Raw genomic sequence first — 27,988 nt, 5'->3', positions numbered from 1 at the left:
CCTTTTAAATCCAGCCTTTTGAATTGAAGACTGAGCTGCTTCCACCCTGTCTGTCTTATTTCTTAACATGTGCAGTGCTGAATGTGATCTTTGTATTACCAGCTACAAATTTTGCTGCTTAACTACTTCGAGCATTCCCTGACATGATTTCTGAAGCTATTAACATCACTTCTGGGTTCTTACCACTTCCTGGACTCAAAAATCAGAAAGGAGGGATAGTTTACAGCAGAAAAGAGTCAACTCAGGGTACCAGATTTTTTTAAAGCTCTAATATATCTCTGTTTCCTGTACCCTCTTCTGTGGTACATTCTTGGTACTTTATTTAATACAGGGTGTTTCTTGTGGTAGTGGCTAGTCTTAAGGGTTCTCCAATACTGTGGAAGAGATGCAAGCCAACAATAACATTAGGAAAGAAAACTTCACCACAACATCTTGAGTATTGTTAAAAATTCTTTAATTACTAAAATAGACATTCAAGAGATTCTGTCTTAAGTTCCAAACACCAGCCTTCTGCATTAGACATTTGACTCGCACAACATTAAATGAGTAATGGTAATGAGCAAGACACTTGTACAGCTAACCAGTATCAGGAATTAGCATTACAAAGAAGAATTAAATACAAGTTTTGGACTGAAAGCCTTTCTTGTGCTTCTTCAGTCACTCACATTAGCCAGTCACTAACAGGAACTTCTTAAAAGACATTACGGCAAAGGAGATTAAAAAAAAAAGAGAAGCAGCAGCAGCAGGTAGAACTCTTCTCTTACAAAGCTGCTTAGTCTTTAGTTAAGATAATAAATAATCTCATTGCACTAGGTAAGTGTGAGGACTTGACTGGCTTCTCTAGATCCCCAAACCACCGTGGGTAATTCAGGTGTAAACAGTAGGGGCTCAGTTCTACAGTTTCCTGCAAAAGAAACCTTCAAGTTGAATTTTTGTTTCTCTAACTGCAGATTAGGCCCCTGATTGAGAGCAGCAGTTACAATTTAGTTAATGAATTGTGCCACTGACAAATGAAGGCCCTGAGCATTCAGATTTAATGCAGCTTTGGTTCAGGAAAGCAGGTGCTCCCCCACAGAATTTGCAGCTCCAGAATGTGAGGCAAAGAACACAGAACAGAAACTTACTCTGCATGTCTTGTTCTAGTCCATCCTCTCTTCAGAGGAAAGCAAACCCTTAGGTATTCCTCAAGGCTACCATATATTCAGTTGGCAGATAACGGTGCTGCTGTTTGTCCCTTACATACAACTTTTCCTTCTCGTTTCAAATACGGCCTCATTGCTTACGGTTCTTACTTGACCTTGGAGCTAAGAGAATTTGTCATAGCACTGGCTCAGACTGAAAGAAGGCTTTTGGATTAAGTTAGCTAGTTCTCAGGAGTAATAATACTTGGATATTAACTACTGCCTCCTACCTGTATGCTCTGAAAATACAGAAACAAAATAAAGTTGTTCACTCAAGACAAAATTAATTACCTTTGCAGTAATCAGACTATATACTAAATTTTGCCAAATACTAGGTAGGGCAGGAAAAACATCTGTGGTAGAGAAGAGGCCAGCCTTCAGGCCAGACTCCGCAACTGCTTTCTTCGTGTTTAAATATAAGCTGCTAGTGAGGAACAAAGTTTGGTGTGGCACAGAGGCAATTACCAGCATGAACCTCAAGACAGACTCTGGTAAGGAGGAATAAAGGATGCTCACTTAGTATTTCAAAGAGACAACCTGAAGATGTCAACAGGAAGATGTCAGAGGTGGGACAAGTGCAGGTAGCTACATTTCTTCCCGTTGGAATCCTGTTGTTGACTGAACTTGTTCAAAAAACACACGCGCTGCACTTTAGCTCTATAAAATCTGAAATATGAGACATGGGTGGTTTAATAAGCCACGTACGTACATACAAATTGCACTGCTAACTACAGGCGACCAGGCTAACATTCACACTAAGGCAACTTTTAAGTCTTCAAATGGCTTGGCAAGATTACTTTGGGCATGAGTGCACTGTTTCCTCTCCTTGCTGGGAACTCCCAATTGCTTTCAAATCCAGTTTGCAGAGAAGATAGTGTTTGGGTAGCCTTGAGTTTTACAGAAGTGAGAGGGGTGCTCTGTGCAGTACAGATTAGTGCAAATGCCTAACAGGAACAAAGTGTTCATTGCAAGAGCTCTGCGAATTAAAGCTTCCCTTAGTCATATGGTAGTAACAACTCTAGTGCTCTCTTTAAGACTGGGGCAAATTCATCTTTAAGTTACACATTCCATGTTTAATAGCAAGCATTAATTTTTTTACTAAATATAAGCAAACTGATGAGCTAGCTGCTATCTGTATCACAGAGTAGGAAAGTTGTCTTAACAAATGTTTCTAGCTGGGAAAACGTAAGGACTGAATTTGGAGCCTCAAAGTATTCTGGAGATCTTGCAGTTCTCTACAGCTGACTACACAAGAAAATCAGAATCTCTTCTGAAAAGATGCTTTATTTAGAACATTGTTCTCTCACTGTTTTTATGTATTAGCTTTAAAACAGATGGAAAGGGTCACTTTAAAGTATTACTCAGCTTCATGCTATCCTGCCAGAAGTCCTGCACTTGGGTAAGAATGCTAAACAGCTGCAACCCCTTTCCTTGGATGTCCTGTTTCTACAGCCCTGCTGTATCTATTAGAAGAAACAGACCCTGTATGCATTGCTGCGTACAGTGTGCTAAGCATGTTCCAGCCAGGCTTTCTCCACACACTGCTGCCAAACCTTGTTACAGGTCCACTTCCACTATGTTAAATTAATGGGAAATAGGAGGTTAACACAATTTGCTCTACAAATTAAAACAGACTGAGAGACTGAACTCTCAAATAGTAATGTGTAGACAACAGAGCTACTTCTGTTTTTGTTCTCCTTCACTGTTTCTGATGTTAATTCATCTTGTTCCCTCTTCTCAGCTAATAAGCGGGGGGAAAAAAAAAAGTTCTGTTTCAACACAGCTGTGTATCCAGAGGAGGTTCCTAAGGAGAGAGCAGGAAGGGACAAGGCCTGGTTTCCCAATGGGAAAACACCACCTTGGAGTGTAATCAGACAAAACGGGCTGTGGTATCCTAACAGCTCACTGCTGCAGAAGGTCCTCCAGGCTGGGCAGTGCCTCCTTCCCTTATGCTAGCCCCGGCACTGACCCTTTGGTGAGCCAGTTTAACTCAAGTTTTGTGTCTTGAGTTGGTTCACCAAAAGGCTTGGAGCACCAGGATCGAAGGAAAGGAGGGTATGGGACTGCTTTGCCACAAGGAGAGAAACAAAACTGCCTCTCTCGGCAAAGTGAGCTATTAGATCAGCCTTTCATCTGACTGCACCCTTAACTTCCATGTGGGTATAACGTGACAAGCATTTCTTCTGGCAGCAGAATTTAAATATTTGTCATTGCTACCTTGTTGTGCAGGACAACTGTGTGTTATGAGTACATGGGAAACAGATCAAGCTACCAGCTCTGGCAGTTAGATGTACTGTACGGCTGTGCAGTCTTGTGCCATTAATGGGCAGCACAAAGGTAGGAACACAAAAAGCAGGGGCACACAGTCTGCTTAAGATACTACTGCTGCTAAAGAAACACTCGTTAAGTTACAACCCAACACCTTTCCCAAATGCATGCCCAAGGAGCACTTACAGAAGATCCCATGGAAGACAGGTGCCTCCTTGCAAGGTAGTTAAGCTAACAGCCAGGTACTTTGAACTCTAAGGCTGGCAGCATCTAGGGAAGCTCACTTTTTTTTTTCTGCATGACCATTGCTGCCATCTTCAATTTCTATAGTTCAGAGCTCATGACCAAACTTCAGTTCTGTGCGTTTAAAATGAAAGGAAGAGGGAGAGAAATCAAGTGTCTGTAGTCCACCACCACATGCCAGGCACTGTGTGCTTTTAGCAATGGGATGGCTATGTAAATGTGCTGGTGAAAGCTGTCTCTGAGCCCCTTGCATACAATCACCTGTAAGATACTCTGTCAATAGAGTTCAGGCCTTTTGACTTTCAGAAGGCAGCTTCTGGATCACGTGGCAATCACAGTTATAAATTATACCTTGGCAGCTCTCATTATGCAAGATGCCAATCCTGGGTGAAGATCAGTTCTACAGCTTTGGTCCACATTCTGCTCTGTGACCGACTGCAGCTGAGCAATGTACCTGGAGATTTCAGTTTGCTTTCTCAGCCTTTCAGAAATTCCAGAGTCCACAGAAGTGTCACAGCTCAATAGGTTATCCCTAGAGACTGCAGTAAGTGAAAAGTAGCACCCAAAGTCCAGCTTGTCTCTATGTTGTTCACTTTCTTTGTTAACTATAAGGGAAGAAAAGCCAGTCAGTCAAAGAATCATAGATTCATAGAATCAGTAAGGTTGGAAGGGACCTCTGGAGATCATCTAGTCCCACCTCCCTGCTCAGCAGGATCACCTACAGCATGGTAGACAGGGTTGCATCCAGCTGGGCCTTGAAGATCTCCAGAGAAGGAGCCTCCACAACCTCTCGGGGCAACCTGGTCCAGTGCTCCGTCACTCTCACAGTGAAGAAATTCCCCTTTACGGTCAGAGGGAACTTCCTGTGCTTCAATTTCTGCCCATTGCCTCTTGTCCTCTCACATGGGACAACTGAAAAGAGTTTGTCCCCGTCCCCTTGACACCCTCCCTTCAGGTACTTGTACACATTGATCAGATCCCCCCTCAGGCTTCTCTTCCCCAGGCTGAAGAGGCCCAGCTCTCACAGCCGTTCCTCACAGGACAGGTGCTCCAGCCCTCTGATCACCTTCGTAGCCCTACGCTGGACTCTCTCCAGTAGCTCCATGTCTCTCTTGTACTGGGGAGCCCGAACTGGACACAGTGCTCAAGATGAGGCCTCACCAGGGCTGAGTAGAGGGGCAGGATCACCTCCCTTGACCTGCTGGCAACACTCTTCCCAATGCACCCCTGGAGACCATTGGCCTTCCTGGCCACAAGGGCACATTGCTGGCTCATGGTCAATTTGTCATCCACCAGTCGTTTCAAACAGTTCTCTAAATCCACAGGTTGCCACAGATCACAGCAATTACGTGCAACAACCCTAAAAAACCTCAATAGGTAGTTAACCAGAAAAATGGACTAGTGTGCCTTGGCTGATGGAAGAAACTGGAAAGGCAGCTTTAGGGCTTCACTGTTTCTTACCTGCAGGAGCGTGCTGTCTCTAAATCCAAAACCTTCTTTTAGTAAAGCAGTGATGTAAGTGAGATCCATGCACAGGAAAGGACTGGCTGAGTTGTACCTCTCCATGTTATCACAAACTAGAAAAGGAAGAAAAACAAAACAAAAAAACCACTCCAGCAATATACAGGAACTTTTGTCTGAATTATACATTTGAGCCAACCTCAAGCTAAAACTTACAAAACACCCCCAACTTTGAACATATGCTGGTACATAGAACTAAAAGCTGTTCTTCAAAATCGGAGAGTATATAGTACTTCTAATTTCTTTTAACAACTCCATTGTAAGTACATCTTTTATTACGGCAACATAATCCCATAGCTCTGTTGATGTCTGAACCTCTGTTCAGCTGATAACTGGCAAGAAAAACATTACTTATTTTTCCAAGAACAGTGTAATTTTTCTTCCTTGCCTACTCTCCAAAAATGGCTCCAGTGATTGATTCCACCTTTTAGCTCAGCAGCTTTATTTTTTTACAACCACACAAGTCCAAGTACATAAGAGTATTTCCCAAACAACCACTCACTCGCTGTAGCTAAGTCAAGATTCCACAGCAAAGGTTACAGTGCCTAGAAAATGGATTTATACTGAGCATCATCTTGCAGACCTACTGTTACTGCACTGTTCTACAAGAGTCAACAGCACAGTTCACTTCTTTTTTGGAAAGTGATAAACAGCAGCCACCTACTACAGAAATGAGAAAGGAGCATTAATTTAGGACCATAGAATTATCTCTTGATGATCTAAAGTCAAATAAGTGGCTTTATACTGTAAAATGGATTAGTCTAGCAAATAGCTTTTTTTACCTCACTTTCAACAACAGTCAATCAAAAACTCAGACCTAGTTTAATATATTCTCAGGAAGTCTCGTTCTCAGGGTCATAACATTCTTGCATAGATGTGATAATCTATTTAGAAAAACTTTGAACAAAGATCACCCAGTCCCTAAGGGCTTCAGTCTGAGTCAATTACTAATTGAAATCAACTTCAGTGTTTTCTTTGGCTTCAGAAAGTGTTAGATCACATCTTAGCTGCATCTTTTGAAAATAAACTCTCTCAGCATTTAGGTGGAGGGAAAAAAAATCCCCAAATCTTCAATTTCCCTATTCAAAACCATCTGAGCTATTTGGAAGATTCAGTTTTAACTGAAAAAAATCATTGGGATTTAGGTCCTACACCACTTCAGTATTTTGGAAAAGCTCAGCCCTGAATGACGTAACTAAGCATATCCTGATGACAAATATGGTCTACTAATCATCAGGATGATCAGCCTTCAGAGGTAATGGCTGTTCTTTAAGCAAAAATTTTTGCTATCAGGAGCACAGCATTCAATTTTGGCTAGACAACTTCTGCAAAAACCCCTTTAGCTCTGCAAACACTAAATTCTTCTTTTCCCAGGAGAAGGTACAAAACTAGAACAAGCATTTAGAAAAAGAGGGTCAGAGGCAGACAAGGAAGGGAATGGAGAAGCCATTCTTAAACAACCTGTACTCTCTTGTTCTCTTTTTATCTCATTTTGTTATGGATTAAAAAGAATTCCAGGTGACAGATTAGCAAAAGTCTGTGTTCTCCTAAATTCTGAGACTTGCAGTTTGGCAGATAGTCTTGATTACAATACAGCAAATTTAGTTCGTAACTGTCAGCACAAAAGAAACTGGAATTCCTTCCCCTCCTGAACAGAAACATGAAGTAGCTAACACTTCTTGTCTCCCTCACTGTTCCTTCAATACTGTCTCCTACAACAGTTACAGATGTTGGCTAATGAAAGACAGGTGACAAGACGGGGCGGGTATAAGTGGAACAGTTTCTTTTTTTAATATATATATAAGTTTATAAATATAAATTATAAATATAATGTTAAATATTATGCACTACATATAGATGTTCATATTTTTATTGACTTCTCCATCCCACCAACTTCCCAGATCTCATGACAATTACCTTCTTTGGCTTTTCTTTCAAAATCTCTCACTTCCAGAACTCCTCCCTCTTCATAATCTAAAAAGGAAGAGGTGGGAGAACACCATCATCAACCTGAAAGCATTTGAGTTCTAAATTTAATTGACCTTGGAATGTAACCAGTGAGGGTGGGGTGGGAGAAAGGTCTGTTTGTTACAGAGGACAGAGCTGCAAGTGTAACTGGAGCTCAGAGCACAAGTCTCATCTGCTGAGCTCTGAACAAACTGTGCTGAGTGATGCAGATCCATTTCCTGAAGCTGTCTTGTACATCTTCTCTTCCTGAAGACCTCCCTTTTTCCTGCTCCCCATGGATTCAGTCTCCAGGGTTCCTACATCTACCTTCTGGTAGATGAGCTCACACACAGTAGATTACCCCAAGCCAATTTACCTATCAAGTTGGTGTCAACAGCTCGATCATAGTAATAGGAGAAAGCATAGAAGGAGCTTCCCCGAATCTCATCCGGTTGGTGCAGTTTCCCTTTGATGACCTTGAGTACTTCCAAGTAGCAAGGCTTGAATCCTGTTTCTCCTATTAGGACAAACACAGACAGGGGTAACTCAAACAGGGTAAGCCAAAGAAGAATATCAGGATGTGGAAGAATCAGTGACAAAAGGATTAAAAACAAAGAAGCAGAGATTAAAGAATCAAAAGAAGTGAAAAGGGCTTAGGTATCCTCTCTGTAGTCCAGAATGGGACTTGGAGGCATCAAGGACCCTGCATCATCAAGTGGTACTAATTAGAGCAGATCACGGTATCATCTGAAAGCTGCAGTGAGCACCTAGTACAGGTACACAAAAAGCTCCCTCTGTATAAGACAAGGCTCGCACTGCTATATTTTGTGGTCAGCAGAACTTCATTTACATTTACTATCTCCTCCTAGATAAAACTTCATTCTCCCTCCACATCATATTGTAATTTTATGACTCCACTCTACATGAGAGCAGAGTTGCAGATTACACGTGTTCCTCATTGTAAATTAAAGCAATGTCAGTCACCAAAGGGGGTCTGTTTTACTCACTGATGGTACCAACTTCATCTTCTGTATCAAGCATTAGGGACAGTAAGAAGTCAAAAAATAGTTCCTCAAGTTAGATACACTTTGGCCCACCTGTTGCTGTACCCTAGCACAGCCATGGTTTTTGCACTTAGCTCAAAGCCTCAGAAAGTACTATCCTATTTACACAAGTAACTCTTAACACTTCCTATAAAGAAAGTGTTTGTATTAAGAGATCACAGCCCATGCAAGCCAGCTATTCTTACTATTCCAGATTTTGTTTTGGCTCTGTCAAAGGAATTCCATATCTATGATTGGACAGGTATCCTTCATAACCCAAAGCAACTGTGGGGTTTGCAAAGATTCTGGAGATTAGACTTATCCTAAAAGAAGCAACGAGCCTCCCTAGTTTACCTTCTTTGTTGCCACCATACTGGTATTTCACTCCTCCAAAGTGCCACTCTGCCTCCAGCTGCTTTGGCAAACAAGAACTGCGGAACATTTGTCCATCTACAGCTGGAATGAAACCAGGGGAGAAAGAATCAAATTTAACATAATTGTTGATCAATACGCAGAACTAGGATAGAACAGGCTGAAAGCCCTCACTCGGGTTTTTTAAGCAAAAGTTAAGGAAATCTGAATTGATGGATACTGAATTATGGATTAAGAAGCAGTCTAAGCCTGGAAAAGTTGTGCCCACTCTGTCCTGCAAGTTGCAGAGCAGCTGGACAAGAAACAAGAGAGGTAATGAATTAAACACACAAAGACACAAACCGTAACAAACATCAGATGACCAAGGCGGCAAAGACTAAAACTCCTATAATGCCAGTCAATGGCCACTACAGGAACCACTGAGTGTAACCTTCCCAATTCAACCAGAAATTTTGTAACAAAATAAGAAAACACAATTATGAAGGCCAGCACAGGCCTCACAGGAAAAAAAGCAAACCTACTAGGAGAATGATTGAAGAGGATTGTGTGAGCGTGCAAAATTTATCATGGGATGTTTAGGGAAAGGATCAAAGGCAGGGAAAGGGAGGGACCAAAGCAGATCAAGGAGGAACAAGCATGGCAAAAACGAGAGGAGGGGGGAAATAAAAGGGGCCAATTGCATATAAGCAGGCTCCTGGTTAGTAATTCTTGTCTGGCTGAGGCCTGTGCCTTATCACTGCAGTCTGTCCCATCTTCTTATAAAAACTCTATTCCCAACTAGCTTTGGTGTGACTGTCAATTTGTTTCAGTGGTGGACATAAGTCAGATTAGCTGGCAAGTAAGAAGCCAGAATCAGGAAAGATCCTAAGTTTTGACCAGAGACTGGACAAGTCACCCAGGGTCTGGGCATGGATACTGGAAAGACTTAAGTTCTGGATCAGAAACTGGAAAGATCTGTGAATGCGAGCGTGCCTGTCAGTTGAGTGAATGAGTGAGAAGCTAGTGAACTTCAAGACAGACTAGTCAGCAAGTACGACAGGAGGTCTGAGGGGGCCCATGGGGCCTGCCAGATACCAGAGAGACCTGTAAAGGGGGCTTTCCACTAAGTAGCAGACCTTAGGAACAGGATTTGTTCATGCTGTTGGTGTTTATGCGGATGCCTGTAAAAGCTGTGTGCTTGTGGCTGCCCTTGTTTGTATGATTATACAAGTGCATCTCTGAATTTGTACTCAGTCTTGCAGCTGACTAGACCTGGAAATAGGGAAAAGCAGTAGCCTCGCAGGAGGCCCCCAGGAGGGGAGGAACCCCTTAGGTCAGTAGTCCACTGGATTCTGCTATCCTTAACAAGTGGAAGCCTCAGTTTCTGGAAAGCTCTATATTAGGGAAAACAGAAAAGCATGAGTCACAGAAGTGAAGTAATCATAGAATCAGTAAGGTTGGAAGGGACCTCTGGAGATCATCTAGTCCAACCTCCCTGCTCAGCAGGATCACCTAGAGCATGGTAGACAGGGTTGCATCCAGGCGGGCCTTGAAGATCTCCAGAGAAGGAGCCTCCACAACCTCTCGGGGCAACCTGGTCCAGGGCTCCATCACTCTCACAGTGAAGAAATTCCCCTTTATGGTCAGAGGGAACTTCCTGTGCTTCAATTTCTGCCCATTGCCTCTTGTCCTGTCACACGGGGCAACTGAAAAGAGTTTGTCCCCGTCCCCTTGACACCCTCCCTTCAGATGAGACATGGGCTGCTGCACAAGTTAAGTCTATTAACCTCTTCAAAAATCTTCAGTGTTTTGTCATCTTAACATACCTTCCATATCCAAAGCTCCAAGTGTTGCTAGTCTAGCAGCTTTTAGTCCAAAACCCAAATAACTGCAAACAACAAAATAAAACATGACAGTTACAGTTCTTGCACATCTAACACGCTTTATCCATAGCATTTTCTTAAATATTGGAAAAACTTGAACCAGATTCCCTTTCTCTGCTTCCTACCAATCTCCCCTTTCTATTTTATAGTTTCCTTTGCCAGAATGGTTCTAAGTACCAAAAGAGTGACATAAACCCAAGACTTACATAGAGCTTTTAAATGGGTAAATATGAAACTGCAGAAAGTGGTTGAACATGGTGTGATATTTCTACAAGAAACGTACTGAAAAGCAAAACTGTACGAGTAGTTTTAAATACAAGGGAGGAAGAAAGGTGTATGATGAGTACGTAGAGAACGGGATGCCTATTTCTACATCACACAAATGAGACTACATGGTCTTAAGGCAAAACTAACAGAACTGCAGAACCTCCCACTAAATGCGAGGAGGTGAACATCATCTTCATCAGAAATCCACCTCTGACTCAACAGACTACTACTATACTCACTATGAGCTAGGACTGTTAACAACATTTATAAGAATGCCATTACAAAACTGCTGGGTTTAGCAACACAGCTAGATTAAAAACGTTTCAGCATTTCATTTCCGCATCTGTGTTCTGATTTTTATTGACACAACTAACAGGATAGCTAACGTTTACAGAAATAATTAGGGTTAAATAACTTCCGGCTCCCTCACTTTTCAGGAGAGGATTTTTAATCCAAATACTTCAGCTGTCTCATTTGCTGTATTGGTATAATACAGCAATTAGTTACATCTGTGAATATAGAGAGTAGGAGAGAAGAAAAAGTTTTCCAAATCTCTGACTAGGTTTAGTTCTGACTGCTGGGCACGATATCCACTTTTCTGCTTGGTCTGGGAAATATGGACTGAGTCCAGTGACAAAAATACCTCTCCTTAAAGGTAAGGAATTATAAAGCTTCCTCTTCTTTTTGACTACATTTCTTACTGCTTGAAACAGTTGAACTAGAATTCTATGAATCTATGATTCATTTGACCAACAGAGTAGTATTCCTCCTCAGTGACATTAACCGTGATCCTGGCACCTTTCCAGTCAATTAATGTCTATTCCAGTTCAACTGTTTCAAGCAGATAAGAAATCTAGTCAAAAAGTCATAGTCCCAACAGCTGGTAACAGGATGACACAGCACACTTGTGGTTATCTTGCAGGCTGCAGAAAGACTGATTTTCCCAGGGGAAATTGTAGCCTTTTTGCTCCTTACCTGTGGGTATAGAGCTTGTAGGTGCTATTAAACATTTCAAATGAGGTAAGAAAATTTGCAGGAGTTTGCTTCAAGGTTTCCTAAAAATTAAGTAAAAGAAAAAATCTTTTAGTTTGTTATGAAAAAATGCCATTTTGATGTAATATCACAGACATAACTACAGGGTTTACTGCATATTCATCTGATCTGCTTTGAACAAAAAGAACAGTTTTCCAGTGCTGCCCATCACTACATTACTATTTGAAAAGCATTTACCAGAGTTTATTTATATGCATCTTTGTGTTACTTCATTATATAACAAGGAAGTGAAACATAGATCAGGATTTTGCTAATTCAGGATACGTGAGTTTTTCAGAGTACGTATGTGCTACTCCATGTTTACACAGAGTCCTCACTAAAGTCAGCTGTGCTATGAGCACTATTTCAAGTCAGACTAAAGGTCTCAATTCAGGAACTCAAAAGAATCAGAAATTCAAAGTAAAGTATAAACCAGATTTTTCCCAAGTTAAGTGAGTTGCCTGATACTCAAAGAAACAGTGACCATTCATTCCCAGTCTCAGGGCTGCTTTACCTCCCAGTTTAAGTCCATTCTCTGAACTACCCTCTTATTTCACCACTTCCATCTTTCTTCCTTTCACAGCCTTCCCTCTGTGTCGATCTCTGCCACACTGATAGTCAGACCTCTCTTCTTGCCAGACTAATGCTCATATTCTTATAAATCTTGACCAGTCTGGGGTTCATTTACTGTTCCTTTTTGTTCCCAGTCCCGTAGGTCTCAATCTAAGTTTCCATCTTTCCTCTGCTAGCAACCTCACTGTACTATCCCTTCCTGGCCCTGTGCTTTCATATCAAACGCTTTCCTCTGCTATGTTTCCTGGGCAAAACAGCAGAATCTCGGAGAGGACTGAAGCTGCAAACTCCCTGCAGCCTACCACTCAAGTAACCAGATGCAGCAAAAAACAGATTTGGAACTCAAACCATCCTAGATAAAAGCCCGCTCAAAACAGAAAGAGATTTGGCAGTATTTAGCTTGAGTCTCTCCTGGGCAAATAGTAACTGAAATTTGTTTTGGGGTTTGGGTAAATTTTCATAGGAATGGCAGTCACACCCTTGATCCCCCTCCCCCCAGCCCCTGCTAAATTTCAAGTCCTGTTCCTATCCTGTTCCTAAGCCTTAGATCACATAAGCTCTCAAAAAGGAAAGGTCCTGAGAATTTTTTATTGCTTAGACAAATACAAATAGCCTTTTTTTTTTAATGCCTTACTTTCAGGAAAATGTGCATGGGAGGGGAATTGGGGGAGAAAAATGAGACTAAGGCAGATACTACACAATTTCATAATGATTATGGCTTAGCTTTAATTTCTTAAAACTTTGCTAACATCTTCATAAAAAGCATAAGACTATCTTAAAGCCAGTTCTATGCAGTTATCATTATATATCCCTTGTTTGCTTGTAACCTGCATTTCATTAAAGTATCTCTTATAGTACTGTGTTCAAAATGAGTACATGAGCTAAAATGCAACTGCCTCAAAATACAGGACGAGAAAAAGTCTTTTGCAAATCAAAGGAGAAAATCCTTACCAATTCTGAGATATAGGCTTTTGCCTTTTTACCCTTCAAAAATATACTGAACTATGTATGCGCTTTCTTTTGCGAACCCGTCTTGTCAGTACAAGCCAGAAGCAGGCACAGCATACAAACTGGCAGCTGTGGACCTTTTCTCCACACTGCTCTACTAATTTGCGTCACTGGTCCCGGTCAGCAGCAAACCCTCAAGACCATTTACTGCAAAGCTCCAGCAGAAATTTGAATCCTGAGCTGCAGTCCTGACTACATCACAGCTCTATTTATTCTCTAAGCCCCTGACATGCAACACCCCTTCCTGCTGGTCCAGTGCCCACTTCAGCAGGTGTCATCAACACAAAACAGAGGGCAGGCCCAGAGCACTTGAGCTTTCCTGAACAGGATAAGCTTGCACGTCATGTTTCAACACAACCTACTGCTGCAAGATTAAAATACTCTGATATGAAAAACATGTGCTTTGTAGTCCCAAACACTATTCAAGAAATTTCAATTCCTGTAAACAAAACTAGTTAAACAAAGGAGACCTTCAGAAAAGGCAAGAGGGACACAAACAACTTCATAGTTCACATCAAGCTATAGGATAACACAGTGCCCTCGGACTGTTCAGTATCCATGTAATTTTCCAAAGCAAACTTCAGGCTTGTGTCCAGGCTCAGTCTAACCCTAAAAAGTTACAGAACTTCTGACAAATCCAGCAGAGATGAACTGAGGGGCAGAGAGGGGATTTATCATAGGACATGAAAAGAAATTGAGAGACTAAGAAAACAAAAGAGCTTGCATGTGCTATTATAAGAAACATTTGCTCCATAAGATACAAAACTCACCCTACCAATATTTAGTGAGGATCTAATACCAGACTGGAAGGGGGAGTGGGGAGAGAAGAATAACCCAGAACAGATCCTAAATTTCTTGTAATATGCAAGAATACTCCCTGCAAGTGTTCTACATTTATTGTATACTAAATGCATATCCATATTAACTAGGCTTCCCCAGTTTGAGTCTAAAATCCATGTGCTTTTATTTATTTTTCCTCCTTTTATTTATTTATTTTTCTCCTTACTCAGGCTCCTTTGTTTGCAAGTGCCTTTCAGTCAACTACCTATGTCAAAGGGAACAGAAGTACTGGCCATCACAGATGTTCTGCCTGGGCCAGTGCCGACAAAATGAGAGCACAGAACGCACAGGTGCTCAGGTTTCTCTCTCTCTGTGCATGGGCCTGCCAGTCTCAGCACACGCTTGCATTATCTACTCCTCACCTCAAACTGTGGCAGGAATGTGATTTGGGTTGAGGCTCCTCCCAAGTCCAGAGTCCCAACAGTGTGCTGGTTCCGGCCAGACAGCTGCCCTGTAAACAACAGCATGCTCAGAATAGCCTCAAGTGATCAAATGCTAAAATGTGGATACCGCATGCATCTCCTGGCAACCAAGTTATCACAGTAGAGCAATACAGGAAAGCTGAGCTGGTCTTTAAAGACCAAAAAACACTCACATAAAACAGGAAATAGGGTGGCAAAGATAAGGTATTAAAAAATATATATATATATATTCATGGCACCTGCTTCTTTGATTCCAACTTCACCTCCACTGAGAGGAAGGCAGATAAATCTCTAGGTATCCAGCAAAAGCTGAAAGTAAAAGACAAAGTATCTCCTGTAGAAGACTCATCCAGGGCACAAAAATCCGTAACCACCATGCTGCTGCTCAAGAGCAATAGAAGAAGAGGGGCAGTAAGTAAGAACAGAACCAGCTATTATCATTTTCTCTTCAGCCAGAGCAGCTTTTTTGCTTGCTCCTGTATCTCGCAGAGTACTGACTTTCTTTTCCCCTCGCTGGATTGCATTCTTGAAACTTTCTTAGGGCTGGAGTACCAGCACATTCCCTGTTACACAGCTTTTGTTGCACAGTTCACACTGGGAGAAAGAATATTTTAGAATCCTATCTTCTACCTCCTAACAGATTAGCAGTACAATTTGCCCAATGAGCGGGAGAAACCAGTTGCCAGACCAGCTGTGCCTCCCAGTCTTGAAGCTTCAGAATTAAGACTTCTGCTTCCTACTACAGATGTTGTTCAGCCTCTGAGACATGATCTGCCCAAGAGAATCTATTGTATTAGCCTTGTTGCCAGAGTGGGGAAGAAAGAGAAGACACAGCAACCAAGGCAGAGGAACTTAGGATAACCACTTCTGAAGAGACTCAGTTCATACTTAAGAGAAGTTATATAGAATTAACTACCTGTCAAAAAGTTCACAGTGATCCAGGCTAAAATTCCTGCAAAGGGTGAAAAAGGAAAGAAAAAAAGTCACCAAATACTCTCACGACCTCCGGTCCACTCTTACCTCCCCTCCACGCGTTATTTATTTACCTGTAAACCATAACCTAGGCACTGTAACTGCACAAATGCTTCAGAGATTAAGTCAAGCTTGCAATTAAGTGATATGATGCACTACTGACTTGTTAAAAGCTCATAAGCTGGTGCAGGTAGGTTTGCAGTAGCTCTGCAACTGTAACATGCATAAAAATCAGTTCTAAAAAACAAACAATATACAAAGAAGTAATGAGCTTATACAATGTAAAATTTTTCTTTTGGTATTTTTTTTTTTCTTCATCATTCCCATTCCTAATCTGAAAATTGCATCCATGCTGCTCTGTATTTTAATGTTGTAGTTTGTGTAATTACACTAAGAACATAGTGGCAGCCAGTTAAACTTGAACAGCTCCTCTTTGGCTCCAGTGGCTTGCTTTATGCTGGCATGATTAGCACCCAAATGTAGGCGAATATACAGCAGTAGAAGAGGTGGTATTTTAAAATAAATCTCGGCAGGTTACACTGTGCTCTGTTATGCCTCACTGGTCCTGCTACCTGTCAATACAACACTCCTCCCTACTTTACAATTCACCTGTTAAACCCAATGACATAGTACGCATTGCACCACGCTCCATCAAATACTGGTAGACTTCATGTTTCTCTTTTTTCTCTCGGCTCATAGGGTCAGATTTGGCTCTTCCATCTTTCTTTACTCCATGCAGCAGCAGTTTAAGCTTCCCGAGAATTCTTTCCTCTCTTCCAAGCACCCTCTACACTGGCAATATATCTACCATACTGAGTTGTTCAGAATGCAATGTAACATCACAGGTAGGTCTCATCAGAGCCATACAGGAAGATTATTACTACCTGCCTTGTGTCCAAGGTAAGATTTCTGGATATGCAGTCAAAAATGTCACACTAGTTTGTTCTGCACTGCAAAAGCATTTATAAATCATCATTCATTCCCATCTTAAAATATATTTCACTTTTGTTGGTATTTCAGGTTACTTCCTTTGCTACTTTACTAGCTGCATTTCCCCAAGCTGTTTTTTTTAATTACCTGCCTAGCTTTCTAATTTTTTTAATACTTGCCAATTAACCTTCTTTCTTCTCTAACATTCACAGTGCCTCCAAGCTTACCTGAAAAATGAAAAGCTAATCAAAAAGACTATTTGTTAAACTATTTTTAATACTGATCTTTGCAGAATTTATTAGGCATTTTCCACAAGCTTCCTAGCTTGCTATACATCATCGTGTAGCCTTTCAGAGGTGGACTACCACACCATCTTTATTCCCACTAGTGCCCCCAAACAGGCTTTAACTAGTTAGCCTGCATACTTTTATCTGAGATTGGCCAAGAAATAAGGTTCCTTTCTGGTACGATGCTCTACATTTTGGATGGTAATATATCATTTAACTAACTCAACCCTCCTTTTGTATCTGTATTTGTAGCCTAGCAAATGACCAAGTAATCAAAATCTCCTTTTCACTTTTTCCTCCTTCTAAAACCTACCTTCATAAGACCCGTCCAAGATGCTCACACTATCCTCTGGAACAAGAAATGGTGATTCCTCAAAGACTTCTCTCACCTGAACAAAGAAAAATGATTAGATCCTTTAGTCTTAAGAGTCTTGTTCTGCTCTGATGGTGGTAGAGAAAATTTTCCTTTTCACAGCAGTAAAAAAGGAGACAGGAACATCTGGCAGACAAAACTCTTCCTCTTCTAGGCACCAAGAAAGAAACAAACAAGTATCTTAGGTCACTTCTACCACAAAACAAGCATAGCAACACTACTGCCTTTGAAAGATTTTAATATTACCTCTAAAAGCAGAGCCTGAGCTTTCTCCTCTGACAGTAAGCGCAGTCCAGCTGTAGCTTTTAACACCACTGGGGTCTTTTTCCAGAGATGAGGTGGCACAGCATCTATGGCCATGTCCAGCAATCTTTTGACAGTTTCAGCACCCTAAAAAGAAAGGGAAGTTGTTTTTCCTCATAGTTTCCTCCTACAGGAGGAAATTAGAAAATAAGTCTCCTCATTCACCTTTAACACTAGCTAAAACTGCCTTCCATAGCAGCAGATATCTCACAGGAAGCATAAAAACTTGTCAGCTGTCACCACTAGGCATCTCAGAAAAACCTTACAGGGGCTATCTGCATTGGAAAGACAGATGTTTTTAAGACATAGATACCTTAGGAGAAAGAAATTTCACTGCTTATTGAGAGCATTTTTGGAAAGAATGGAGGGAGAAGAGGGAAATGAGTATCTGACAAACTTGAATATTTTCCAGTATAATGAAACTAAATTGTGCAATTACTGACTGAAGATGTTTGAGAAAAAAGGTCAGGGGGAATGTCTGCAGATTTGACTAACTGCAATATAAAAATCTGAAATCTGTCTATAGCAATTAGTGTAATTAAAATGCCAGCAGTGGAGCAGCACCACCTGAGGTACAAGCATCACTGCTTGGCTCAGTTGTTAAAACTGCTCTAACAGTTCTAGTTTGGCATTAGCAATAAACATTCTCCTATGAAATTTCTAGCAACTTTTGGGAGGGGCAGATTCTTTTCTCCTCCTGCCCAATAAACAAGACAATTTAGTGAAATCATGGAAGATCACATCAAAACTGGGAAAAAAAAAATCCAAATTCATCTTCCCTGAAGGAAAAATGGTAGCTTACATGAGGACTCCTAGCCCCATATATCGCAACAACAGGATTATTTTAACAGTCTGCCCTGTTGCTTATCTCTGACTCCCGACTAAATGGAGTAACCTTGAACAGGTGTATTGTGCATGCATTCATAATCATTCCATTCAAAAAGAAGATTGCACTTAAAATTGTAGTAAGAAATTAAGTAATGAAGTTAGATTACACATTATTACCTAATTGTGGAAAATGGAACCGTCAAACTGTGCTTTGAAAAACCCCATATATAAGCAAAAACGAAAGCCCTGAGGTACTGGAAAATTGAGTAATTGTCTGTACCTAATTCATTATTCAGCTAAAACTGTAATACAATATTTGAACTGAGCGTGACTGAAACAAGTCCTAGCTCTCCCTGAGCTCTGGCTTCCAAGCTGTGGTTCCAAAAAATCATGACAAAGAATCAAAAAGTTATTAGAAGTCTTGATGACAGAGGCAGAGAATGGACATTCAGAAATATTAAGGACTGAATTTACCAGTTCAGTGCATCGCAATGATTCTTCCTCTTCTCTCTAATTTGTTAACTAAAATTAACTTACCGTTACTCTACACAAAAAAAATAACATTAAGAGCTAGAGAAAAGAACTCTCTCTGTCAGTGTCACATAATTCAAAGAGAAAAAAAAATCCAGTTTTTATGTTATCCTTATTTCTAAATGAAAATGAAGTAAAACAAAACACGCCCATTTTGAACTACGACCAGTAAGGAAAAATTCAACCAAAAGGAAAAACAGAGGAAGTGATTAGTGAATGATACAGGGGTATGTATTTACTCCTATTTGGGGTAGCTATAGAGAAAACAAACATTGAACAGGGATGCTGCTAGAGCCAAAAGTCACATTGTCTTTGAAATTCTCAGACATACAGTCTAGTTGAATAAAGCATTTGAGCAAATAATTAAGCCACTGTTCTAGTAGTGAACTGCATAGAATAACAGCTCTCATTTCACTGCACAGCAATTAATTCAGAGGTAAAGCAACAAGTTTAGAGAAGCAGTAGTAGAACCTTTAGCTTTTTTTCTTGGCTCTCTGCTTAACAATTAGTAATATTCAAACTGCTTGGGAGAGTCCAGCTGACATCAGTACAAAAAAAAAAAAAAAAAAAAAAAAAAATCAACTTACAGGGAATAAAGGGGAGTCTTACCTTTTCAGGCTGATCAGCATAAGCAGAAAGACCTGGCTTCACAGACTCAAAGATTTCCCCTTCCAGCTCTATAAGCTTGTCTGCACAAATGAAACTTTACATGAAACTGCCAACAATTCAAGTCTTTTTCTTCAGGTTTGAAAACACCCTCTGTAACCCTTATAGAGCAATTATGCTTGATTTCCCTTAGCAAACCATACTGTTTCCTTCTCAAGACAAACACTGCTCCTTTACTTCAAAACAGATTTAACAGAATGTTGCCCTTGTATCCTCTAAGTTAATGAACAATTTATTAAGAACACTCCAAGTTATAATTAGAAATATTTCATTTTGCATTTGTGAACTACAGTGAGTTATAGTAAGATAATTTGAGTGTTGCCTAATTTTAGTAAAAATTTCTTAACCTTTCTGCCTCCGAAACTGTGAAATACTAATTCAAATTAATTACACATACAGTCAACTCAATTATTTTTAGATGATTCATCTAGCTCAGAATTACAGGGACAGGCAAAGAGAGCTGACTGCACTCAGACACTTGGCTGCAAAACCAGATGAATGTGACCAGTGCTCTCAGGGCAGCTTGGATCTGGAAGCCACCCCTGAGCACAGCGTACTATGGGTCAAGCGGAGTCCATCAGAGCTGGAGGCAGTGCAAGTCCTCCCCAACTCAGGTAGAGACCATCTGGAGCCACACAGGTGCACAGTTCGGTCCTGAAGGGCTTCTTAGCTGAGGCCCATTGTGAGCCTTTAAGCTTTGCAGATTTGCTGACTCAGCACACCTAAGCTAATTCACTCTTTTGAATCCTGTTACATGCGCAGACAGCCTGGGTAGGTCTGCACCACGTCAGGAATGGACATGTTGGAGTGTCCTGCAGATACACAAGCGTTCTCCTGGAAGCAACACAGATCCCTGATGGTTATAGCTCCAGTTTAGTGATTTGAATCTGCTACAAAGTGTTTACATATATATATGTGTGTGTGTATATATATATATATATAAAATAAATAAATATATAAAATCTGTGCAAAATTTAAGTATCTCTTGTTATAATTCAAGGTGACACACACCTTGACAAAGGATAGTGTAAACTCCCTTCCAAACCTGGCAAGACAATGTTTTAAACAGCTGCATTGATGGAAGATCTTTGAAAATTTGGAATTCTCCATTATGCCCAGAATGAAATGTCTGGATTTCAAAAGACGAACAAGAAAAATATTTTCACAATGAAATCCCATCACAAACGGACAACAATCATCTCCCAAAGGTCCACTGGAAGGACAGAATACAAATATTCAGTTCTTCCCACATTCTAGGCTAACACAGACAAGAAAAACCTCTTTTGGGAAGTCAGAGCTTGAGACAACATACTGCAAGTGCAGAGACTGACACAGGGCCTTACCTGGGCTCTTCTGTACAAAGGTATAAATGTGAATTCGGGTTCCAGTGCTTCCTGCGTCAAACATGATGCCATAAAAAGTGTTGGCCCTGGCATTTATAGGGCACGTGTTAGGTGGAAAGAAATCCTGAAACCACATCTCCCTGTTTGAGTGGGGAAGAATGCAGGGCAAAGAGGAAAATGCCACTGCTAAAAGAATGGGGAGCCTGGAAGCTGTCATCCTGATGGTCCCTTTGGGGCAGCTGAAATATGGATCAGCAATCACAGAGCTCCAGTGGCCCCTGCAGAGAAAAAGCAGAAATCACATTTACCAAAAACCCTCTCCTTAAAAAGTCTGCTGAAAAATATTCTGTCTGCACACAGATATTCTGCCCTTCAGAAAAGATGATTTTCCATATTCCATGCAAAAGATGTGATTTATTTCACTTAGTGCTACAACTAAGTGCTTCATTCTTTCAGAGTAAAGGTTTCTACATTTCCCTGACACAGGATAGTTAATGTAGTTTGCCTCCCTGCATTTCTAGTTTCGACTTTATTCAGACATTTTTTTTTCTCTGACCTGGCTTGAAGGCAATCAAGACTTACAGCCTTCAGGATTCCCCAAAGCCCCAATTTTATCTGAATGCAAGCATCATCTAAGTGAAGCTCAGGGCAGAATCCCTTTGCCCTAACATTTACACACATGAGATACTGTGGCAAGAACACAAGCGTTATTCAGAGACAAAAACAAAGAGAATTTCATCTCACTCTAAGAACAGCTGCTGGGAGAGATCGACATACAGGCAGTGAAGGCATATCCTTCCAGCAGCACACTGGTCCCCAAGAAAAGCCTGTTCTGCACAACAGGGGTCTGAACGGAGATGTGCAGCTGGGCTCTGCTTCTCAGAACCACTCTCAGTATTTTTCCCTACTTTTCCTTTCTGCCTTCAGTGTGGTTGTTCACCCTTTTTTATTGAAAAGTTCTCATTTTCAGAATTAACACCCTCCCCCTCAGAAAGAAAGAAAGAAAGAAAGAAAGAAAGAAAGAAAGAAGGAAAAATTCACATCTGGACTAGTTACCCTGAGCACTGAAGTTGCTCACACAGCTTCCCACGACACGCAGCTTCAGACAAGCCAAGGCCCCGAGGTTGCATGACATAGTATTTCATATTAAGATACGACAGCTGCACCTCCTTTCAGTTAACACCTAACTCCCTACATATGGTTGTTTGCCTAAAAGATGCTAATAACAGACAGATAGGGGCAGAGAAACATACGGTTCCTTAGGCGCTCAGTTAAAAAGGAGGAGAATATACAACTGTCTTGTTTTTTGTTTGTTTGTTTGTTTTCATTCTGACAGCAGGAGGAGCATCTGGTCAGCTTCCCCACCATACGCAGCATCAGATGCATTCACATACACACAGAACACTCAGCTTACAGAAGGTGCAAATGACTTCTAAATGACTAGCTGGTAGATGAGGGCAGAGCAGTGGATGTCGTCTACGTGGACTTCCACAAGGCTTTTGACACTGTCTCCCATAACATCCTCATAGGCAAGCTGGTGAGGTACAGGCTAGATGAGCCCACAGTGAAAGAGACTGAGAACTGGCTGAAATGCGGAGCTCCGAGAGTTGTGATCAGCATCTCAGAGTCTAGCTGGAGGCCTGTAGCTAGCAGTGTGCCCCAGGGGCCCAATATTGTTTAACTTGCTCATCAGTGACCCAGATAAAAGGACAGAGTGCACTCTCAGCATGTTTGCTGACACTACCAGACTGGGAGGAGTGGCACCAGAAGACTGTGCTGCCATTCAGAGGGACCTGGACAGGCTGGAGAGGAATTTCCTGCAGACATGAATCTCATGAAGTTCAATAAGGGAAGTGCAGAGTCCTCCACATGTAACAACTCTGTGCATCAGTACAGGTTAGATGCTGACTTAGTGGAAAGCAGCTCTGCAGAGAAGGACCTGGGAGTGCTGGCGGACTGCAGGCTGACCATGAGCCAGCAATGTGCCCTTGTAGCCAAAAAGACCAATGGTCTCCTGGGCTGCATTAGGAAAAGCATTGCCAGCAGGTCAAGGGAAGTGATCCTCCTCCTCTACCCAGCCCTGGTGAGGCCACATCTGGAGTACTGTGTCCAGTTCTGGGCTCCCCAGTACAAGAGAGGCGTGGAGCTACTGGAGAGAGACCAGCATAGAGCTACAAAGATGATCAGAGGACTGGAGCATCTCTCTTACGAGGAACAGCTGCAAGAGCTGGGCCTGTTCAGCCTGGAGTAGAAAAGACAGAGTGGATCTTATCAATGGGAGGGCATCAAGGGGATGGGCTGGACTCTTTTCAGTGGTGCCCAGCAACAGGATGAGAGGCAACAGGCACCAACTGCAACACAGGAAGTTCCCTCTGAACACGAGGAGAAACGTTTTTACTCTGAGGGTGTCTGAGCACTGGAATAGGTTGCCCAAAGATGCTGTGGAGATATTCAAAACCCACCTGGATACAACCCTGTCTAACATGCTCTAGGTGACCCTGCTTGAGGAGGGTTTGGACTAGATGATCTCCAGAAGTCCCTTCCAACCTCAACCATTCTGTGATTCTGTGAAACAGTTTATTGCCTTCTAGGTACTAATTTTCACATCTATTTGCCCACAGCATTGAATATTCTATCCGCTGTTGTCTAACCCTTACATTCAATCGTCTCTCAGTGATCTGCTCAGCCCCACTATTTACTTGCCACCTATATTCTAAATTTATCCATTCCTAATCTCAATCTCCCTCTTTCTCTAGGTGAACTTGACCTGACCTCTGTCTTCATACACCTTCCTCCCATCCTCAAAGAATTCTCACTTACCCTTCCTTACCTTTTACCCCAGATTTAGTCATTCTGCACCCTCCTTTATATAAATCATTCACCTTTGTCCCTAGTTACAGCAAAAGGAGATTAACCTTTATCCTCTCTCAGTCACCACGTCACACTGGGTCATTCTTTGAGTGCTTTTGTAACTTGCTCAAGCATTCAGCTTTCTCCCCAGCAAAGAAAATGCACAGCCTGTTACAGAATGATAACCTTACTCATCTTCTGTGACTTTTTACATATATGCTCCCTTTCCCAGTAAACAGACAGAGCTGAGAGCAGAAGCCCAACCTCTTAATCCACTTTGCTTTAGAAGCACATTCTGAATAAAGGGAGAAGTGATGTTAAGATTCTCCAATAGCCCTGGCTGCTCTTCTGTGACAGAAAACTGCAACTGAAACAGCCTCCATCTTGTGCATTCCCATCTTGTGCAAAAATGAGTAAGAACTTAGTTCCAAGCTGTAAAAGCTGGAAGTCTTAACCTGAACAGAGTTAACAGAAAATGCTGAGCTGTATGGCAGTTTCATAGCTACAGACTTGTAGTAAAGATGCAGCTGGTATTACTCACATTTGCCTTTACTGAATATCCAAGGAGCTGCACTGTTTTTACAGAACATAAAGCTGTAATAAAAAAAGAATACTAGCTCCCAGTTGGTCAAAAGAGGTGCTGTTCTTCTCATGCAATACAAGTATTTTGTTTACTGAATAATCACAAATAAGAATAAACTCCAGAGTCCTCCTATTACAAACATAACATGACACTTCTACAGGCCTCAAATCTCAGTTGCTCTGAAAATATCTGACCAACAGGCATCATTAACATATACTTTTCTTGTAAGATTTACTAGCAGGTGAACTTTAGTGTCCCAACCATTCCCTCATTAAACCCCTTTTCCGCACCCCTTCTCAGTCACCCACCCCCATTTCACACTTTCCACTCTACTTCTCCACTCACTTTTTTTCTTTCCTCCTTTATCCTCCAGAAGACAAAAAAGAATTTCATTAAGAATTAAAACAAGCAGACCAACCCCCCCCACACACACTTTTGAGTCTCTCTGCTGAGTGGGTCAGACCATTTACCCAAATGCACTTGAAAAACACTGTCTGCAAAAAGCATAAAAACAGATGAAGATACTAAAAATGAGAGACAGAGAAAAATGAGCAGAGCGTGATAGCAACTGCAACAGAGAAGAATTTTGGAAAGCAAGGGCCAGAAGAAAGCACGGAGGAAAAGTTTTAGGGTAGAGTTATACAAGAAGGAAAGATTAGTTACTGGTAACCCAGAATATTATGTCTGAAAGTTTCTCTCAAAGAGCTTAAAATCTTAGTTGATATCCACATGCAACAGGAAAGATGAAATGAACAACAAGCAGAAGGAGTGAAGAAAAGAGAAAACAGGATAATAGTAATGCGAGCACAAGTTCATTAATACGAGCAAGCAGTCTGGCAGGTAAGGCACACAGATTATCATCAGTAGTCTCATTTTACTATCTTCTCATTCTTTATTAATGAGCAGGAATAATGAAAATCAATTATGAATATTTTAGGTACACACCTGAAGCAGGACAGAAGCAACAGCTACTCTACTCCAACAGTCCCTAACAAAATCCCCTTTGAAGTGCTGAGAGAAGAAAGAAACACTGTGCCCGTACTTCTTTTCTTCACCTTCGCTGTTGGCTAGTAAGAGCTGACTATTTATAAGGCAAATTATAAGGTCAGGAAGACACATAACATATCAGACAAGTTGTTTTATATAAATGGGAGTTGATCATTGCTCAATACTAACAGTGAAACATGCTTAGATAATTACCTGGGACACATTTCAAGAAGCTGAAACATCACCTGAGTTCAACAAGTTAGTAAAACATTTACGCAAACGTTACAGTTGACTTCAACAGCACTGGCCTGAATCCAGTCACACAAGGTAGAATGCTCATCTGCAAACACATGTCAAACCTCTGCAAATATCACCCGTATAAGGCAGACAGTAAACTGAAAAGTTAAAGCACATCCAGTATAAAGATTTGGAAGCTACATAGACTCAAAGATCCAAAAATACCTGGATCCTGAAGAGAGCCAGAACTACAAGCAGGAATCGGATACCAATCCCTGAGTCCCTTCCACTGCCCAAAACACTAAGCAACAAGAAGAAACCCCCAGGCAAACTTTCCTTAAACAAAAGTAGTAAAAATAATGGCAGAATGTAATAAGAAACCTTAAACCAGCAAAGCACAACCGGAGTGAGACTTTGCCATACACAGAACATCAGCAATGTTTCAAGACAAGAAAGTCACTTGCATTCTTGAATACTTTCTGACAAAAAAAACATGCAAAACCCAAACTAAAGCACCAAGAGCACCTCCCTGAAAAAAAAGTCTCTCTGATCTGAGTGGAAGGGAAAGCAGTGTACCTCAGATACAAAGTAATTTCCCATGCCTCATTTCCTTTAATATTTTAGGGAAATATCTAGGAACATAGGAAAATGTTAGGAAAATATTTCTAATTATTTTGTAACTATTCATGTAACCTAAATATTTTAGGAAACAAAACAAAGGAACTATGTAATTAGATTCATATTCTTATTTATTGCTCAAACGCAAATAATAATCATCCAGGTTTCTGCATTAGAACAGGAACAAAATCTAATTCCCAGATGAACAGCTCTTATGCCTCATACAAATGACTAGACAAATATATTTTTTATCTCCCCCCAAATAATGTTATTACATTTTGTCTGAACATATGCCTACCTAGTAAAAAAAAATGCTCTGTTGGATTGTTTTGACAAATATGAAAACTTCTTTAAAGTCCACAGTTTTAAAGTCACAAGAGAAGGAGCAACTGAATTCACTGCCAGAATTTTCCAGTATTTCCATAACGATAATGATAAAATGTTCTTTGCAAACATAAATTCTGGGCCAAATTCTGGATCTAGAGGTTCAAACACTACGAAAATAAAAGAACAAAATCCTAATCATGTTTTATCATCAGCATTTAACTTTTCATTCCATACTGAGGCACCAAACACAGCCACTATGATTTATTTTCATTTTTGACCTATGGGGGTTTAAATCTTGTTACTAATTAGACCAAGGCAGTTTTCCACAGAGACTGCTGTTTGTCCTATACAGTTTTAGTAGCTCTATAGAGCTTTATTAGCTCCTACAAGTGTGCACCTATAGGGTCTGCAAGTAGTATCTTTTACTGGACCAGCTGGTACTGTTAGAAAGCAGAGCAACTTGGGAAGCATAAGGCTCTCATTTTGATCCAAGTCTCTGTAGTGCTCAAGTGCCAGTTCCAGCACGTCTATGATGGTATCAGCTGCACACATACAAAGTCTTCCCAAGTCTTCAACAAGAGTAATTCAGGAACCTTAACATCCCTTTTTCAAATCTAATTATCATTACGGCACAGTGCCTGTGGATTTTTAGGTTTTATATGCCTCAACTTTAAAGCATTATTTTGCCACTAGTAGTAAATACCACGCCAAACAGCAGCTTTCTGAACACTTACAACGAACATCCCTAAAAGATGCTCACATCTTCTTTTTCTGTCCAAGCAAATGACAAATGTCTCCAGGACTTTTCCCTACACTCTACCAGAGACAGCAACAACAAAACCTTCTTCTGTTTCTCTTTCCAAAGACAGAATTTCTCCCTGATACTCAGATCAAGACAAAACTCTGTGAGGAGCTCCTTTCTGCCCCGATGACACCACCACAAAAGCAGATTACGTAAAAATAATAATAAAATTAAATTAAATTAAAAAGGGAGAAACAGCTCAGACTCCTTGAGGAGCCACACACTGCGTTTTGACATTTTTTAACGATGCCAAACCCTCATGCCGACCCACAGGCTCCTCGCAGCTGGCTCTCGGCCAGCTCCTCCGGGCTGCCGCAGCCTCACCCGGTCGCACCTTCAGCCCGGAGGGAGCCGACTTCCCGAGCCGGCCTCCCGCAGCTCCCTGCTTCCCGCTTCTCAGCCACAGTCAGGACTTTTATTTTATTTTATTATTTTTTCCTCCTCTCCTTCCATCCCCCTCCCCGCTAACACAGTCGCGGAGCGTTCACCTCTTCCCGCCCAGGCCCGAGGCGGCAGCACCGGCGCGGCCTCGCCAACGGACGCGCCAACCGCCGTTAACGGCCGCCTCGGGGCGGGTGAGCGGGGAGGGCCGCGCGGGCGGGGCGCTGGGAAGGGCCGTGGTTTCCATGGCAGCGCGGCGCTGTTCCCCCTCCCCTCCTCCCCCCCCGCCGCGGTCGCTCACCGGTCGCTTGGAGCGCTCGCGGCCCCCCATCTCGCCCGCGCGGCGCGGCGCGTCAGCGCGTCTGCTGTGACGCGCGCCCGTCGCGCGCGT

At 41.6% G+C, this 27,988-nt stretch overlaps 1 protein-coding gene across 4 annotated transcripts; it reads right to left on the bottom strand.

The window, feature by feature from the left end:
• Window positions 1–437: 437 nt before the first annotated feature.
• ENTPD5 (ectonucleoside triphosphate diphosphohydrolase 5 (inactive)) lies at window positions 438–27,947 on the bottom strand. 4 transcript variants are annotated; one of them, XR_009958699.1, is made up of 15 exons: window positions 27,705–27,834; window positions 20,813–21,090; window positions 19,413–19,492; window positions 17,388–17,531; window positions 17,082–17,157; window positions 15,496–15,531; window positions 14,520–14,608; window positions 11,680–11,759; window positions 10,381–10,442; window positions 8,558–8,659; window positions 7,537–7,677; window positions 7,131–7,187; window positions 5,154–5,269; window positions 3,636–4,297; window positions 438–1,847 (listed from the first exon to the last, which is right to left on the bottom strand). XR_009958699.1 is itself a non-coding variant. In XM_062578112.1 (14 exons), exons 2-14 carry the CDS (start codon window positions 21,027–21,029, stop codon window positions 4,211–4,213), a joined length of 1,287 nt encoding a protein of 428 aa, XP_062434096.1. In that variant the 5' UTR covers window positions 21,030–21,090; window positions 27,899–27,947; the 3' UTR covers window positions 438–4,210. The 4 variants fall into 4 exon arrangements, 3 of the variants coding, with proteins under 3 accessions (XP_062434096.1, XP_062434095.1, XP_062434097.1); XM_062578112.1 differs by lacking the exon at window positions 27,705–27,834 and adding an exon at window positions 27,899–27,947 and having other exon boundaries at window positions 438–4,297; XM_062578111.1 differs by having other exon boundaries at window positions 438–4,297.
• Between the last annotated feature and the right edge of the window lie 41 nt (window positions 27,948–27,988).

This window comes from Rhea pennata, chromosome 5 (assembly GCF_028389875.1).
Source record: "Rhea pennata isolate bPtePen1 chromosome 5, bPtePen1.pri, whole genome shotgun sequence".
Classification (NCBI taxonomy): domain Eukaryota; kingdom Metazoa; phylum Chordata; class Aves; order Rheiformes; family Rheidae; genus Rhea; species Rhea pennata.
The sequence above is the reverse complement of the archived record's forward strand: the minus strand, read 5'-3'. Positions and strand labels throughout refer to the sequence as shown.